The 18681-nt window shown below is 44.3% G+C and overlaps 1 protein-coding gene across 3 annotated transcripts in view; it reads right to left on the bottom strand.

Moving 5' to 3' along the window:
* cdk19 (cyclin dependent kinase 19) overlaps positions 1-18681 on the bottom strand; it is a 116440-nt gene that overhangs the window by 45017 nt on the left and 52742 nt on the right. Inside the window, exons 10-13 of one of the 3 annotated variants that reach the window (XR_009674927.1) lie at positions 16783-16880; positions 16433-16511; positions 14856-15104; positions 9132-12105 (exon numbers count right to left, since the gene is read on the bottom strand). Coding sequence is in view for 2 of the 3 variants with exons in the window: in XM_061051349.1 (XP_060907332.1) it covers positions 11980-12105; positions 14856-15104; positions 16433-16511; positions 16783-16880 (552 nt within the window). In the remaining variant the exon portion in view is untranslated. Of the gene's footprint in view, positions 1-5208; positions 12106-14855; positions 15105-16432; positions 16512-16782; positions 16881-18681 lie in introns of those variants that run through there. The other 2 variants (XM_061051349.1, XM_061051351.1) reach the window with 2 other exon arrangements.

The raw sequence follows: 18681 nt of genomic DNA, 5'->3' as shown, positions 1-18681 counted from the left end.
TGGTATGACATGCAGCAAAGGGCCGAGTTCGGATTGGAACCCACGGCTGCTGCAAAGAGGACTATAGACAACATAACAGCTAGGCTCACACCACACTTGACCAGGAAGGCGATAATGACTGAATTTTTCATTTTGAAGCTGAAAAACTTTTACAGAAAGAAAATTCTACTCATTCTGAAAGTTTCCCTGACCTCGAACACGGCCAGCAAAGGCACAAACACAACCTCCACCACACAACTGTGTCAGAGAGAGAGAGAGGGAGAGAGAGAGAGAGAGAGGGAGAGAGAGGGAGAGTGAGAGAGAGAGAGAGAGAGGAAGAGAGAGACAGAGAGAGGGAGACAGAGAGAGAGAGAGAGGAAGAGAGAGAGAGAGAGACAGAGAGAGAGAGAGAGAGAGGGAGACAGAGAGAGAGAGAGAGAGAGAGAGCCAGAGAGAGAGGGAGAGCCAGAGAGAGGGAGAGCCAGAGAGAGAGAGAGAGAGAGGGAGAGCCAGAGAGAGAGAGAGAAAGAGGGAGAGCCAGAGAGAGAGAGAGAGAAAGAGAGGGAGAGAGAGAGGGAGACAGAGAGAGAGAGAGGGAGAGAGAGGGAGAGTGAGAGAGAGAGAGAGAGAGGAAGAGAGAGACAGAGAGAGGGAGACAGAGAGAGAGAGAGAGGAAGAGAGAGAGAGAGAGACAGAGAGAGAGAGAGAGAGAGGGAGACAGAGAGAGAGAGAGAGAGAGAGAGCCAGAGAGAGAGGGAGAGCCAGAGAGAGGGAGAGCCAGAGAGAGAGAGAGAGAGAGGGAGAGCCAGAGAGAGAGAGAGAAAGAGGGAGAGCCAGAGAGAGAGAGAGAGAAAGAGAGGGAGAGAGAGAGGGAGACAGAGAGAGAGAGAGAGAGAGGGAGAGCCAGAGAGAGAGTGAGAGGGAGAGCCAGAGAGAGAGAGGGAGAGCCAGAGAGAGAGAGAGAAAGAGGGAGAGCCAGAGAGAGAGAGAGAGAAAGAGAGGGAGGGTGACCTGGTGACTGGTACAGTGTTCCTGTAAAACCACAATGTGCTCCAAGTTCCAAGAAACAGCTTTTTATTTATATACATAAAATTCAAATGAACAATGAAGTCAGTTATTTTGTAATATTAATTATAATATTAAATGCCACCATAGGGCGGCTGTGGCTCAGTGGTAGAGTTGGCCGTCTCTTAAATAGAAGGTCGAGAGTTCGATCCCCAGGTCCTGCAGCCACATGTGCCATGTGTCCTTGAGCAAGTCACTAAACCCCAAGTTGCTCCTTCTGCTATGTGACTGTGTATGAATGTGTATGAATGTATTAGATACTTCTGATGGTCTCTTTACTCAGCAGTCTCTACCATCAGTGTGTGAATGTGTTGGTGTGACCTGTAGTGTAAAAGAGCTTTGAGTAGCCAGAAGATTAATCATATAACAATAACCAAAGGGTGTAACATGACAAGACAAAAAACTACAAACAGACTCAAAGTGACATACATTTATGGAGCCTGTTGGTGCCATGGACGTGTCAGAGGTTAACCCAAAGAAATGTATTTCTGTGAACACACAAAAAGTGATCCTATCCATAAAATAAATATAATTTATAAAATCAGTCCCCTATTGAGCTGAACGGTGGGGCAGCGGTTAGCACTGTTGCCCCACAGCGAGAGGGTCCTGGTTTGAATCCCCGTCTGACAGGAGCCTCTCTGTGTGGAGTTTACATGTTCTCCCACCGTTTCTTCTCTCCGAGTACTCCAGCTTCCTTCAACAGTCCAAAAACATACTGGTTAGGTTAACTGGTGACTCTAAATTGCCCGTAGGTGTGACTGAGTGTGACTGGTTGCTTGTCTCTATGTGGTAGCCCTGTGACCCGCCTCACGCCCGACGACAGCTGGAATCAGCTCCAGCTCCAGGCCCATGCAACCCTGAACAAGAAAAGCAGCATAGATAATAGATGGATGGATGATTTCTCTTCACTTACTCAAAGTCTTTAAATTTGACCTTTACCTGTTAAAGAAAAATGTTGTTATTCCTGTTGTGATCCATGATTTCAATCCAGTCCTCCTGAGATCTTAACACAGAATATTATCAGCCTGCAGCGTTATATACATCTGCAGTGATATCCGTTGTGTTTATTTGATGAAACAATATTGAAAGTTTTATTGTGTCTGTTTACGTCATAGCTTTATCATGCTCTTAACTGTCAGTCATGACTCATGCCATGCTATGCTCCTGTCCTGTCATGCCATGTTCTGTCTGCCGCCTGTACCTGCAGCTAAGTTTGAGTATTTCAAAGGAAAGAACAACAAAACTTAATCATAATATCCATTCTTATGAAAACAAAGGTCTTTTTTTAGCACTCAGGATTTGGTTGGAGTCGTTTATTTTTGATGACTCAGCAGGTACGACAGACAAACTCTCCTCTCTGCCTCCTCTTAAATATCCAGATTATTACAGTGAACTGTTAGAGCTTCGGATCTAAATGTGTGAGTTCCTCGTCGGTCGGCAGCTGACCCGAGCAGCAGCAGCAGCAGCAGCAGCAGCACCTGTGTGAACTCGAAGACGGAAATGGGATCATCTGCGTTGATACATTCTGCTGAGCTCCGTTCCAAGTCGTAAATTTCCTTCAAGTGGTAGCAGCAACACTGCAGGCTGAGCCGTCGATGCAGCACTTCTGCCAGGAGTCACGAGCTCCATGCCAAGTCCCAACTTGTCCGCGCTGGTTTCACTTGTCAAACCGCCATCACATAAAGAGGCTCTGAATGTGGCGCTTATACTTCACGCGTCTTGTGGAATGTTTTAATGGTGGATAGAAGTGCTCAAATTCTCTCAAACATTCACTCCTATGCAGTGAGTGTTAATGTGACCTTAAAAACATTTGCAGGGTCATCAGCAGGTTCAAGTTCATGAAATAGATTCATTTCTGACCAGTCAGCATTATGCACCATCTTTATTTTTCAGAGTTCTTCTGAAAAGGCTCTTCCTTGGCAGAACCAAGTACAGAAACATTTAAGACAAGGTTTACTCAAATTACAGATAATTTCCCTTCCTAAGTTTGGGACGTATGCAGCCAAAAAAATTGACTACATGCCAAGGTTTTGATATTTAATATTTGAACAGAACCGTGTATTTAACGAGTGACTAGTGATGCCTCTGAAGCTCCTTCAGTGAGCGACTAGTGATGCCTCTGAAGCTCCTTCAGTGAGCGACTAGTGATGCCTCATTGAAGCTCCTTCAGTGAGCGACTAGTGATGCCTCTGAAGCTCCTTCAGTGAGCGACTAGTGATGCCTCTGAAGCTCCTTCAGTGAGCGACTAGTGATGCCTCATTGAAGCTCCTTCAGTGAGCGACTAGTGATGCCTCTGAAGCTCCTTCAGTGAGCGACTAGTGATGCCTCATTGAAGCTCCTTCAGTGAGCGACTAGTGATGCCTCATTGAAGCTCCTTCAGTGAGTGACTAGTGATGTCATATCGCACCTACCTGCAGGCCCGTCCACAGAGATGGCTGGGCCCCTGAAAGGCCAGGTGAATCGGTCCACTGCAGATATCGTTTCATAATATCAATTGTGCATGTTGGATAGTTAGCGCTAGCCTCAAGTTATTTGTTGGGGTCAAGCTAGCCTCCTTTCTATTCTGACATCCTGACTGTTGTCCAGGTCCCATTTTGATTCAGGCTATGATGAATAGAATATGTGTTTTTGTTGTGTTAATAATGGTGGGTCACTTTGTTATCGTTGATACCTAACCTGAATCGTGCCCCCCAATGTGGCTAGGTTCCAGAAAGTCTCCCCCCCCCATGGACGGCCTTGCCCTCCTGTCAATCAGGTCAGCAACGTGCCTTATTGTGAATAACTCTTATCCTTTATTAAATCAAAAATTCAACACTAGTACAGTGTGCGCCGATCGAGACATGAGCTATCAGACCTTTTTCAGTTTTTGAACCAGGCTGTAAACATGTTAATCTCTGCTGTAAAAACAGACTTTTTGAATGGGTGTGTATGTGACTTCTGTTGCTTCTGCAGCCAGCCTCTAGTGGACACTCGAGGAACTGCAGGATTTTACAGTTTTTGTTTGCTGTTTGGTTTTAATGAGTTGTGCAGCAGGACTTTATGATGATTCAGACTATGCAGATGAATGCAGGAGCTGAGGGATTGAACATAAGCAGCATGGTGAAGAGTTGCTCTCTGGTGACATCAAGTGGTGAACAGCAGCAACAACAACACTGCAGAGCAAAGAGAGGAGAACAACTCAAGACAACAACTACACACACCGGAAGGTGATTGAGACAAAAGAGATTTTTATTATAATAGAAGATATAAAATAAATATACATGACTTTTTTCTCGTTTAACAGTCATTTGTAAAGTGAAGTTTTGCTAAAAGCTGCTAAATAAATGTTTTCTCTTCTTGATTTTCCTGCGTGGACCTATTGCTGCCTTATCTGTAAATGCTATTAAAAGACAAAACATTTAGGCCATATGTATATTTCACACACGCGCACACACACAGACACACACACACACACACACACACACACACACACACACACACACACACCTAATATAGAGAAGTGGACAGACACTAAACCTGCATAACACAGCTGATCATGAAGCTCACTGAGAGCTCTGATCGTTGGATTTAACTCACTTCTGATCTCTACGGTAGCCTGGAGGGGCAAGTGAGAGGAAAAAAAGCTAAAATTAATGAATAAGTGCATTTTGTTGGACTGATTTGGTCAGAATTGTTTTTGTTTTTTTTTGATTATGTGTTTAGAATTGGATAAAAAACAGCAAATACATGTTGGACTCTTTACATTTTGGAAAAATCTGCAAAAAAAGTGAAAAACTGTCTGATGGATTTGATTTCCCTCTAAAAACAGGTTTAATTACTTACTAATTCTTGTTTGGTAACACATTATTGATCATATTTTCAAGACTTTTTTTTTCCACAAACACAAAAACGTGTGTTTTAGGTTGAACAAAGGGAGTGAAGGAACCTTGAAAGACTTTGCCTCTTCCATTTGTCTTTTACTTTTGTTATAAAGTTAAGTTGTAAACGAGGAAGAAAAATACCAAACAACTGAGAAGAGACTTAGGCTGTGTCTGAAACCTCAGAACTTCATACTATTCACACTAGTTTGTGTGTGTGAGTGTGTGTGTGTGTGTGTGTGTGTGTGTGTGTGTGTGAGAAATACCTCGATGTTTACTGGATTGGCCTGAAACAAAATGACATATATTTGGAGTCCAACCCGGTTAAGTTATCATCGCTATGGGGTCTTTTGGAATAAAGCCTCTGGGATTTGGATCATTGCAGAAAATACGCTTTGTGTCAAACACACGTTTATCTTCACAAATGAACACCACTTTTATGATGTTTGAGGGTAAAGTTATGCTATAGCGAGCTACACCATGTTCGCATGGCTTCAACGTGACCACCACTATGCCTCAGGATGTCTCCGACAAGCTAACATGCAGTTTTGACTGCTTGTGTCTAACTGTCACTTCAAATGGAGACGATGACCTTTAATGTCCTGACCACTGGGCTGCAGTTTCATTTAGCCACTTGTTGGACACAAGTATTCACTAACGTGTTTTATGTCGTACAACAAAACAAGAACATCTCTTGTGCTTGTGTTAAATACAGATCTTATTTCAGACCCATTCAAAAAACCCTTTGAGTTTGAGGCAAACGACCCCTTGGCGCTAAAATGCTAACTTACTTCCTGGTTTTAGAACTCATTCCTGTGGCGCCCTATTTTAAAGTATGAAACAGGAGCACCCCGGTCATACTTAACCGGCCCACAATGCACTGCGGCTCTCAGACTGTCTGGCCAGCCCACCAGCAGCATAAAATAAAAATTCTGTGTTGAAATACATTTTTACATGTTGCCAAATGAAATGAAAATGACCACGTAGCTGTATTAGTAATGAACGTTCACATATGGTTGAATTATATTTACGGACCGACGGTCATGCTAGCTAGCTTGATGCTAGCTCATTGAACAAAGACCAGAAGTAATTTGTGTGACCCGTATTTTAGTATGTTGCTAACGGCATGCTAACAGTCGGGTTAGTATGCCGTGTGTATGTTTTGAGTATAGTTGGCAGCGTTCAGTAAGGGTTTGGGATACAGCCTTAGACTTTGCAGGATTACATCAGTGAATCATATCAAACAATGTTGAGGAAAATCCTGTGAAGACATTTGTGACACAATGTGTGGGAAATGGTTTGCTCAACGGCCATTGAAGGCGTCACAGAAAGCAGGCTGAGTGTCTGTCTGTACAAACTGCTGAAAGTGCTTGTGTTTGAAAAAGAGAGGCAAATGCAGTCGTATCAAAAAAAGAGGAAATGTGAGAGTGCACGAGATCCATATAGGCGTGTACTAATGTTTGTCTGTCCACATCTACACACACACACACACACACACACACACACACACGAGCATCATCTGCTGTATAACTCTCCTCACACTGCCAGAACGTTAGTGTCTAAAAGCGAGACATTAAAAAACATTAAATACTTTTTTTTTATTTACGACTAAATATTTGAGCAACAACAGTGCATTGAAAGACAATTATTGTATCTCAACGAGAAACTCTTAAAATGTGTTTTTTATGTACAGCATTTCAAAACAGACTAATAACTGCGCTTCAGTAATGCGTGAGGACGATATCTAACATTAGAGGAAACAGAGAGATAATCCTCCGTCAGGATTGTTTGCAGTCTTTCGAGTCGAGACGCTGAAATTAAATAGACGATATATTTAGCTGCTAGTTTCCACATCGTGTAAATAACAATATGCTACATAGTTAATGAGGAAAAGAGAAGACACATGAAACAGACCCAGTATCGTACAAAAGAGGCGTGAAAACCAGAGACTGTACACAAGAAGTGGACTCAGCCGAGAGCGGTGTTTCTCAACTGGTGGGTTGGGACCCAAAGGTGGGTCGCTGAGACCTTGTCTGTAGGTCAAACGGCACAATTTTTTTCGTTAAATTGATCAATCTGATTGGTTGAAAATTTCAGGAATTTGGGTCATGATTTTTCACGAAGGAGTTGGTGGTGGGTCCTGAGGCTAGACCAGTTGAGAACCAGTCGTTTAGAGTTTTATGGTAACCTCCTAAACCTGCATTCTTTCTAATGGCCAGCAGGGGAAACCCCTCCTGGTTCCAAAAAGAAGTCATACTGTAAAGAAGCATAACATGGGGTATGCAGTATGCCAGACATACTGCATACCCCATGTTATGTTAGATGGTAGTATGTGGTATGTCTGCCAGTCACTGGTTATTTTACAGTACACCAGGCCGGCTAAACTGGTTTCCAGTTGTCTGATGAGTGGTATCTTTGTGTGATTTGATCTGATCATTTTGATCTCTGACCAGGCGCTTTGCATTTTGGGAAACAGTACCCTTGGGAGACTGGTCTGATGCATACTGTAGTTTTTTTCCTGAATCAGTACGACATCCGGGTATATTTGGCAAACTAATCTGTATGTTGCTGTGTGACCAAAGTTGCCCATCCCTGCTCTAGATCACCTGCTATTGAAAATTAGCGGCCACTGAGAGGCAGAGCGACGTGTATCCACCCACTGATCTGAACGAGATCACAAGTTCTTAAAGCGTTAGTCCACAAACCAACTGGTGACACCGCTGTGGCTACGTCCACTTCTTATTTACAACAAACTAAAATCACAAAGTAAAAAAAGTAAAAAAAAAAAATAAAAAAAAATCTGAACAGATTCTCAGGAAATCCTCAGACGAGCGACATAAAAAAAGGCACCATCCACACAAATAAAAGAGGTGGATCTTTCTCATTCCTGTTCAAACAGCGACACAGTGAAGTTTGAAACCAGAGGCAGGTGAGGGATCCCGAACAATGGCGTCACCTTCATTCTACTGTCCTGTGAGGCGGCAGTGACACATTCAGTGACATGAAGTCGTGAGCTCGTACAGAAAGACAATACGTCTGAAACAACAGGGTCCCTTTTTGTAGCTACTGTAGTTAAGGCAGAGGACAGGTGGGTAGTATTCATAGTATGTATGCAACATATGATTGTACACTCTCCATATATATGCATTTCTTTACAATAATTCATTTAGAGTACATTTCAAAACGCTGTGGAAACACAGGACACGAGAGAGCGCTGCTGTCTGTACTCAACATTACACAAACAATAATACATACCAGCCATCGAAATACTCTCAAAGCTGTTGTCTGCAGAACCGAAGCGTCCTCAGTGCAAGCTTTAGTCTGGGATAATTTTATCTTTTTATTTTGCATAGGAGTAGTTTGACAGTAACTTGTCTTCCACTGGAGCCTCGCTGCGCTCAGTAATACTTGCTTGTGTGTGGAGAGAGAGAGAAATACACACAATGAGCATCGCTGCTACTCATTCTGTTTTCAAATACACACTTGAGGGAGGAGAAAACCTTTGAATAGCTGCTGGTTTTGATCCCCGTCATGTTTAACTGAACAGACTGTGAGCTCCTGAATCTCAACCACAAGATGGACGGAACAACTGGAACTACACTCACTACGAGGAGCTCATTTTAAAGGAGCAATATGTAACTGTGACACCTAGTGTTTAAAATGGGTACTGCAGTCAAAATTCTAAACATTGTAGAGAGCTGTCTTCCCCCCCACCCCCTCCTCTCTAGAGTCGATGCTCACACAGGTCACCATGTGGTGGACACTGAAGCTTCAGTGTTTATCCAGCTCTGCATGGGTCTGTAAACCTTTCTGTGTTCTAACCTCTCTCCATTTTTCAAAAGCATCTCCAATATTGATCCTAGTTTGATCATGTTTCTGCTCGTGGAGCTTATTAGAAACATGCAGAGACTTTTTAGGTCGGGTACAATCACTTCTATCTGAACCACTTCTCTTGAACACTTCCATCACTGCAACACCTGTTGACCTGATAACTGCTCTCATATCTGGCAAACCGAGGGGCGTCCTAAACGGCCGTGTGGGGGTGTCTTAAAACCGCCTAGCTTCTCTGGTCCAAACAAATCCAGAGCATTCAGGACCAGAATCTAAAGTTAGAAGGAGGACATACTGACTGCTGCATTGTTGTCAGAGAAGCCAGCACTTCAACATAGCATGTTTCATTAATGTCTGATCATATAGTAAGGTCACTTTATCATTTCATTCACTACATACTGTATCTTACATATTGGTCCTTTGAAATGTTTCTAATTTCAGGCGAAATCCATGAAACAGCTTTTTTTTAATCTTATAAAGGTGCAAACATTAAACGTCTTTTAATAACTGGTGGACACTTTCTGCACCAATAATTTGACCACCAATAATTTACGTAAGGTAACAAAACTCTTTTAAAACCAGTGGATAGGGAACTCGCTCTGCACTTTGAAGACCCAGAAGGTCGAGCTCACAAAGGTTAACAAAATAATCACTTCTGAGTTTCATAGAAAACAAAAGTCCAGTTCTCTTATCAGCCACCAGGTGTCAGTGTTCCCTAACACAACATGTTGCCTCGACCTGTGCAGGAGCACACACACACTCCCAGTTACAGTCGAGCCTTTGGGTGCGTTCTTTAGTACGACCTGCACAGAGGCCACTCGTGACCAGGCAGGATCAGTGAGGTCTGTAACTAATTCAATGGTGGGTAAAATAAATTAGCATACCAATCCTATTGGTTCAGCTACAGTTGATTTAAAATGTTTGATATTCTGTCAGACTGTTCAGTCTCAAATTTTACAACAACCACAATCAATCTCTATCGAATAACTTTGTGATGGGGCGCTGGTGGCAAAGTGGTATGAGAGCGCGCCCCATGTGTGGAGGCTGTGGTCCTCCAGGCGGGCGGCCTGGGTTCGAATCCGACCTGGGGCTCGTCATTCCCTACTCTCTCTCTCCCTGATTTCCAACTCTATCCACTCTCCTATCTCTCCAATAAAGGCACAAAATGCCCCCCAAAAATTAAAAATAAAATTAATAACTTTGTGATGAAAATCATATCTGGAGTAACACAAATTAGAGGACAAATGTGCTTTATCCTGTAGAAATACTTCATGTTATTTAGTAAACATTTTCATGAGTGGAGTATCTAATAACAATATTTCCTCCTGACGTGAAGCAGGACCAAAAAAGTGATAAAACTTTAAGTTTGACTTTTCTCAGCTTCGTCCATGAGTTTGGAAAGATGAATATAAATCTTGTGTCTGTACTCTTTTTTTGAATGTACAGTTAGCTTAGCTTAGCACAAATATTGGAAACGAGGGCGGCTGCAACACTGGATATCAACCTGACTCCCTTAAAACACAGATTTTCACCCAGCTGGACCTTTTGTTAGCAGGCTGCTCAGGACGTTTCCTTAGGTCGGCTTTGTACCCGCAGACGTGGAGTTAGTCTGCTTTCTGTTGGACAGGTAGGTGACAAACACCAGCATTAGCTTGTGCTAGCGTGCGCTAGCTTGCAGTGTAGGTACGAGCAGTAAACGTTCACACAATATGAGTGCAGTATTGGCCCCGAGCCCAATACTGTGTTTTAAGGGAGTCCCAAAAAGAAAGAGCCATGAGAGAGTTTCTCATGGATGAACTCAAACAGATGTGATGATGATGTTGATAAACCAGATGACTTCAAGGCGGAATACAAAAGAGTATAGCAGAAGGGGCATGGGTGATTTACACGGGACAGCCACATCATGTTACTGAGTGTCGGCTTGTATTAAAGAGCGCAGCGACGGTCTCTGAGTGAGCCTCGGTGTTGACACTACGCCAGCTCAGTGTGTGGCCGGAGTGGAAGAGGACAAACGTTCAAACAGCTTGACTCACCCCACGTTTGTTCCAGCTCTTAGCAGACCAGGTGCAGAGCGCTCAGTGCAGTTCTAGACAGTGAAAAGATAAACACACACACACACACGCGCGCACACACACACTCACGCACACGCTCACGCGCACACTCACACACACACTCACACACACCCTCTGGGCAACAATAAAAACAATAAAACCTTAAAAAACAAAGAACAATCTGACATCAGGCAGTAACAGTCTCAAGAAGCATATAGGGGGGGGGGGGGGGGGGGGGGGGGGGGGGCGTACTGTTAGCTGCCCTGTACGTTTATGCGCACGCTCGTGTTCAGAAACCTTGAAAGTCTTGAAGGGTGTCCCCGATAAGACGGGTATCAGAGCAAAGAGTCCTGGACAGAAAACAGTCCACAGGAGGAAAACGAAGCTCTGTGGTGGAAATGTTTCTTATCTCTAAAAGGTAAGCGGAGTGATTCAGAATAAATGTCAAAAGACTTTTCTTACTTCCCAAACCCCAGACGAGAGAAAGGTGTCTAAATGTAGAAACCCTATGATAAGAAGATTACATCAAATTGCACATGAAATAGTTCCCTGCATCCGCGCCAGCTGAGGAGCCGACTTGTGTCCTTGTAGAAATATGCGAGTGTTTTTTTGGAGAGGAGGGGGGGTCAGCTCAGACGTTTCTTCTGATTCTTCTGAAGGTGATTTCACTCTAAGCGGTTGGCGGTAAAGGGCTCTTCTACTCCGGGCTTCTCATTTCGTCCCATCGCCTCCGTATGTTACAGTATTTACAATGACATCAATTAACTCGAAAACTTGAGCGAATAAATGAGAGCGATCAAAGGAAATAGAAAAAAAGGTGCTATGTAATGTACATATATGAACATATGAAGCGTTTTTCTAAGTGCCACAGTCCGGTGTCTGTGTGAGTGACGCTTCATCGCCGTCTATCTTACAATATTTTCAGTCGTTCCCCCCGCCCGACGAGGCGCAACTCCTCGTTAGATTTTGTCTTCTTTTTGGTTCCTATGTTTGTTTGCCTTCATGTTCCAGTGCTGGTGAAGGCGGTCAGGGAGGGGGGGGGTCAGAGGTGAGCGAGAGGTGAAGGGGAGGGATGATGAGATATTACACTCAGAGGGGGGGAGGGGTCAGAGCAGAGTGGGAGCGATGGCGTCTGCCGAGGGAGGAGGAGGAGGAGGAGTTTGACTCCTCTGCTGGTTCAGGATTGAGCCGGAGCCTCAGTAACGGTGGGTCTGGTGGGAGTACTGGGAGCTCTGCTGGGAGGACGACGTGTATCCCATGGTGCTCTGGGGCTGAGTGGAACCTTGGACGTTGCTTTGGTAACCAAGGCGGGGGCCGGAGTGCTGATGGAAAAACAGAGAGAGGAGGATGGGGGAGACAAAACAAGTCATCAGAGGCTTATTGACACAGTGTTGCTCAAGTCAAGGATCTGAACGGCTCTTCAAAGATTCTCCTGGTTACATGATGGGGATAAATCGGATTTGAAGCTTGACCTGCACTAGAGTCCCAGCCTTTTGATACATGTCTTCCCTACTTCCTCCTCCCCATATATCATGTCGCTCTTCAACTGTCCGCTCAATAAAGGCAAAAAGGTCCAAAAAATAATAATACATCATAAAACTTTCATTTGGTTGTGTCTCCTACTGAAGGTTATACCCCACTCTGTTTCTATTCATTCAACCTTCAAAGTTCTAGTTAAACACCAAATTTTCCCCACCACAACATGATTTAAACGGCTCGTATACTCGTTTACAGGAGCAATTGGTAAGACATCTACACAGTGAAATGATAAAGGTATCTTACTATATGATCAGACATTAATGAAACATACTATGTTGAAGTTCTGTCTTCTCTGACAACAATGCAGCAGCCAGTATGTCCTCCTTCTAACTTTAGATTCTGGTCCTGAATGCTCTGGATTTGTTTGGACCAGAGAAGGTAGGAGGTTTTAAGACACCCCCATGCGGCCGTTTTGGATGCCCCTCGGTTTGTCAGATATGAGAGCAGTTATCAGGTCAACAGGTGTTGCAGTGATGGAAGTGATCAAGAGAAGTGGTTCAGATAGAAGTGATTGTACTCGACCTAAAAAGCCTCTGCATGTTTCTAATAAGCTCCACGAGCAGAAACGTGCTCAAACTAGGATCAATATTGGAGATGTTTTTGAAAAATGGAGAGAGGTTAGAACACAGAAAGGTTTACAGACCGATGCAGAGCTGGATAAACACTGAAGCTTCAGTGTCCACCACATGGTGACCTGCGTGAGCAACGACTCCAGAGAGGAGGGGGCGGGGGGGAAGACAGCTCTCTATAATGTTTAGAATTTGGACTGCAGTACCTGTTTTAAACACTAGGTGTCAGAGTTACATATTGCTCCTTTAAAGAATTAGAAAATCTCTGCGAGGAAAGAGGAGACTCTCAGGAGGAAACTCTGCACCTCAGCGGAGTAACCGTGTGAAAAGTAGCTGGCTGTGAGGACCTCAGCTGAACTGACTCATGTTTACTCTACTCAGGACAGGTCACATGTGCAACACTGTGTCTGGTTAGGAGAGTGATTGGAGAGTGGTGCATTGTGGCTGCTGTGTTGGGATCAATGAGAGGAAAAGTGGGACGCTAACAGTGACAGCTCAGTCAGACAGCAAGCCACACTCCTGGTTGTGTCACGCTGCTGGTTTATTTATACATGAGCTGAGGCCTGACAGCGACCAGCTGTCTCACATGCAGTCTCAGCCGACGCTAAATATATCTTTACGTGACATGTGAGCCGGACAGTGTCGCCCCCATGTGGCCCGGCCATCACAGCACACTCACACAGAGGCAGGAGAGGTCAGGAGGAGTCACCTCTATCACACTGGGCTCTGTGCGGCGCACTCAGTGACACATGCTCTGCCTATCAACACACTCGCTCCAACACTCACACATCTCGCCCTCTGTGGCCCTGCGATAAAGGCCTCCAAAAGATACGACAGATGCCAGAGAAGGAGCCAAACACTGGCTGGTGTGCTATCAGCTCCGTCTGCAGGGACATGTGGTATGTACAGACTTTATCAGTGGGCCAACACACTGTTGTTGTCTGCTGTGTTATGACCCTGGCCGTACATTAAACAACCTTTGGCTGTCACAAACTGTGAGACTTTTCCAACATTGAAATACAATCATGAGAGTTTTTCTGGAGTTACATCCCGCTTCCATCGACTTGATGGTTTGGTGTGAAGTGGTCATAAAAGGCCAGTCAGTCTTCAGTGTTTTTCTCTTCTCAACTTTCTCACAAAATCAAACATTCTTTATAGAATTTTTTTTTTGTGTTTTAGGGCCATTAAAAAGCCACAATCAACATTGTGAACACTTTCTGACTCAGCAGGTGTGAAGTATCAAACCAGAGAGGGGCCAAATTGAATGTTACACAATAATTCATAGAAACAGGAAAGTCACATATTATGAAAATGATGATGATGTTTTTCTAACACTAATATGTGTCCCTAGTCTGACTACAATTCCCCCAAATATAAGAAAAGTTCATCCTCTCCGTCTTCTGCCTGCTCCACTTTTCAGAAAATGTGTGCTCAAATAGGCTGTTTGGAGATTTTCCCTTCATGACATCACAAAGGGCAGTAGCCCCTCCCCCAGGTGGGTGACACTCCCACAGCTAGGTGTTTGTTCTGCCCTCTGAGTCTGCCTTCTCACCGTAAACAATAGGACATGGAGCGAGAAAGACCGAGACACCCAAACCCTTCCAGAGAGGGGGCGTGGTCAGACGCAGCTCATTTACATATTTAAAGGTACAGACACAGAAACAGCCTGTTCTGAGCAGGGCTGAAATAGAGGGGTTTATAGACATGATCAAATACAGGATCAGAGTGGATTTAGAACAAGAAACTTCACACACATGTTTTGAGGAGCTCTGAGACTTATTTAAACTGGTTGAAGAGGAGGAGAATATGTGACCTTTAATATACAGCCCATGATATCATCCTAGCTGATAAGATAAGCTTGATGATGTCACAAAGTGTGTTTTCATTGAGATAAACACACAGGATATCAGCGGCCAAAACGTTTCCTCTGTCTTGAGTTTACCAGTCTGTAAAGCCCTACTGACCTGGTACTCTGACTGAAGCACCCCAGTGCCTGAGGAGGCCCCAGAGGGCCCGATCCGAGGTTTCTTGTTAGGGGGGCCCTGGTCCTGGCCATGTTGTAAACCCCCGCCGGTTGCCCCCCCTGTAGCTCCGCTGGTGCCGTTGGTCTGGGCCGAGCTCTGCTGGGACGGTGCCTGCTGGGCCGCGGCCTGCTGCTGGTTCTGTGCCTGAGTCTGGCCGGTGGTCTGCTGGTGCTGCTGGGTCTGGTTCTGCTGATGGACAAGTGGGGCAACAAAACAAAAGCTTAGCAGAGCTGATTAAGAGTCCGGCTGTGGGAGAATAAATCTGATTAGGGTGACCCAGAGATGAAGAATGTGTGAAACAGTTTGTGTTGGTTGCTTGAGAAAGACGTTTTGTTCTGGACTGCTTGATCCAGTTTCATCTGCAGGCTTTTGTTCTCTTCTCCAGTGACCCACTTTCACTTTCAAATGAGGGAGATGAACTCTAACGATGGCACAAAACATGACGGCGTTCTACTGGCTGACCCTGTTGGTGTGTAAACAGAGTAGTTACGGTTTCTGTTTCTGTGATATTCACACGCAGCTGAAGCTTGCAAAATGTGTTGCCCAGAGATGTTTTCAGGAATTTACTAACTCAGTGCCTGAAGGTTTCCATGTGACCAAGCCATCGGAGGACAACAACAGAGTCTCACTACGACTGGCTGGGATAACAAATCCAGAAGCCTTTTTTTAAGGTTTACTAGGAAGCTCAAAGAAGAAACGTGATGAGAGCAAGTGGGTTACATAATTTAATAAACCTGATGATTCTTTGGTCAAAAAATATGATATTGGTCTGAATAAGTGTTCTAGTTTTAGCTCCTAGGGGAACGGGTAGCCTGGTGGTTATGACGAGTGACCTGTGTACAGAGGCTTTGGTCCTCATCCCAGCGGCCATGGGTTGGAATCCGACCTCAGCCCTTCGCTGCATGTCACCAGCCCCCCCCCCCCCCCCCCCCCCCCCCCCCACAACATTTCCTGTCTCTCTTTAGCTCTCCTATCAAATAAAGGCAATAAGGCCAAAAAAAAAAAAACTTGAGTATTAGCTCAAAAAACACGACTGAATGGAGCATTTCAAAACGGTTTTACACAGCTCGGTAATAAGATGGTAATAGTATGATAATAAAGAGGTCAAACCATAGACTGTAAATATTAATGGACGACGTCTGAGTGACTTCAGCCATTCTTTACGGCAGGGGGCTAGATGAGACTGTTGCAGTTGTAGAGTGCAGGAGAAACGATGGAGGAAGATATGCCCCCACACTTGTTTAAATGCTTTGACCTGAAGAAGACCTCTGGTCCAAATGTTGTGATTTCACATTATTTGCATCTGAGCGAAGTGCGCGAGCTTTGCTTCTTCCTCAGTCTTATGTTTTTGCACCGCCCTGCACCAACGTGATGCACGTATAACTACCTCCTTTATTGGGGGTCGCTGGTTCAAGTCCTGGTGCGGACCAAGTCTGACAATTGGTCTGGTAGTTAGTGTAGCACGTCTCAATAACAGAGTGTAAAATAAATATAGAAAAAATAAAGAGGATAATTACCTTTTCTGTTTTCTCCTCCGGTTCGTCTTCATTTAAGAACTCTCGTTTGGGGTACGGGATCAGACACCCAGCGAACACACTAGAGGACATCACAGAGAAGCAGTGATTAAAATCTGTCATCATGAAGAACAACATGTGATCCAACCAAAACTCAGAACTTTGACAACAGAAACACAGAAAAACAAAGCAGGAAGGAAGGTTAGAGCATAAAGAGCACACACAAATGAGCCGCTGACGGCCTGTTTTTTTATTGCTCAATCAAGACAAAGGAGAACCTCCTGAGATAGTATAGAGCTCCTATACCTGCAGAAAACTCCTGAAAACTCCTGCAGGAGGAGCTTTAGACTCACTCAGTGGTTGGTAGAGGATCCTCCAGGAAGTAGGGGTCCTGCAGCGCCTGCTCTGATGTGATTCTTTTGGTGGGGTCCATGGTGAGGAGTTTCTGCAGCTGAGGGTAGAAAGTACAACATGCTGTTACAAAGATAACGTTGTGTATTTATACATTCAGCCTTACCTACTGTCAACATGCATTAAAGCAGGCATGGGCAAACTACGGCCCGTTGGGCTTTTTAATCCGGCCCGCCGAACTTGTCCAAATTATATTATTATTAAATTAAATTTTATTATAATTAAACCTCGTTCGTTTTCCCCTGTAATACCCGCGTTTCCCCAATAGATGGCGCACTTCAGAGTGTGGTGTATTATTCCCTTCTTCACTTCTTCACTTTTTCGCTTTGCCCTATGAACCCGTATGAACCCTTCTGTAAAAATGAGCGGATCAAAGAAAAGAAAAGTGGACAGTGAATGCAGAGTGTTTAATACGGAGTGGACAACAAAATATTTTTTCACTGAAGTCCGATTAAAGGCTGTATGCCTGATATGCCAAGAAACTGTCGCAGTTTTCAAAGAGTACAGTATCAGCCGTCACTTTGCAACGAAGCATGCTAACTACGCTAGCAAGCAGTCCACGCAAGAACGGGCGGCTGCGGCTCAGAGGTTGAAGGATAATTTACAGACTCAGCAACATTTTTTTCACCAACAAACTGCGATTCAAGAGTCAACTACCAAGGCAAGTTTTTTTTGCTGGCATTCAAATTAGCAAAGGATAGCAAGCCTTTCTCCGAAGGCGAGTTTTTAAAAGAATGCATGGTAGAGACAGCAGGTCTCTTGTGTCCTTTCGCTCATTCCCTCACACTTGCCATGCAGAAAGAGGCGACGCGAAACGCAAAGAAATACAGCAAATCCCTTGACGACCTGCACGGAGAATTCTGCCGTCGGTTTTCTGATTTTGAAAACATTGAAAAGTCACTTCAGCTGGTGTCCTGTCCCCTGTCAGAAGACCCTGAAACAGCACCACAGGAGCTGCAATTGGAACTGATCGATCTTCAGTCTGACTCCATCTTAAAGGAGAAGTTCAACTCTCTTAAACTGAATAACTTTTATGCTTCACTTAACGAAGCCATGTTTCCAAACCTCCGGAGGACGGCACAGAAGATGATGACTTTGTTTGGCTCGACCTACATATGTGAGCAGACATTCAGCGTCATGAACATCAACAAAGCCCCTCACAGATCCAAGTTAACTGACCAACACCTCGGATCTATCCTGAGAATTACCACTACAAAACTAACTCCAGACTTTAATGCACTGGCAAAAAAGGGAGATCAACAACACTGTTCCCACTGAAACTGAACGTGAGTTTCTCTACTGTGTTTATTAAAATTTAAATTAATTAAATGAATGCATTTGGAAATCAATTTGTACAATGAGCCTTGCATATTCATGCTTTGCTACCTGTTAAAGGCCAAATCCTTTCATGTAATGGCTTTTACATGTCATTTATATTAGTTCACACAAACACTCCATCCATCTGTTCCTGGCCCGGCCCCTCTGTCAAATTTTAGAGCCCATTGTGGCCCGCGAGTCAAAAAGTTTGCCCACCCCTGGCCTAGAGTAAAGTATTGTGAGTTGAGTGTTTCCCTTCATCCCTTGAACTGATTTAAAAGTAGAGAAGAAGAACGCTGCTGAAAAAAACATGGAAATAAACTGAGTCCTTCATAAAAGAGTTGTTAGATTGTGTTTAAATCTTAATATTCTCGGGCTATTATCTTGGGGTTTAGCGTCTTGCCAAAGGACAAATCGGACATGTGGCTGCAGGAGCTGGGGATCGAACCCCCAACCTTCAGGATGAGAGACGACCAAGTCTACCACTGAACCACAGCCGCATGATTCTAACATGATTCAGGACT

The sequence above is a fragment of the Labrus mixtus genome, chromosome 12, assembly GCF_963584025.1.
Source record: "Labrus mixtus chromosome 12, fLabMix1.1, whole genome shotgun sequence".
Taxonomy (NCBI): Eukaryota; Metazoa; Chordata; class Actinopteri; order Labriformes; family Labridae; genus Labrus; species Labrus mixtus.
This window is presented reverse-complemented; position numbering and strand designations above follow the sequence as displayed.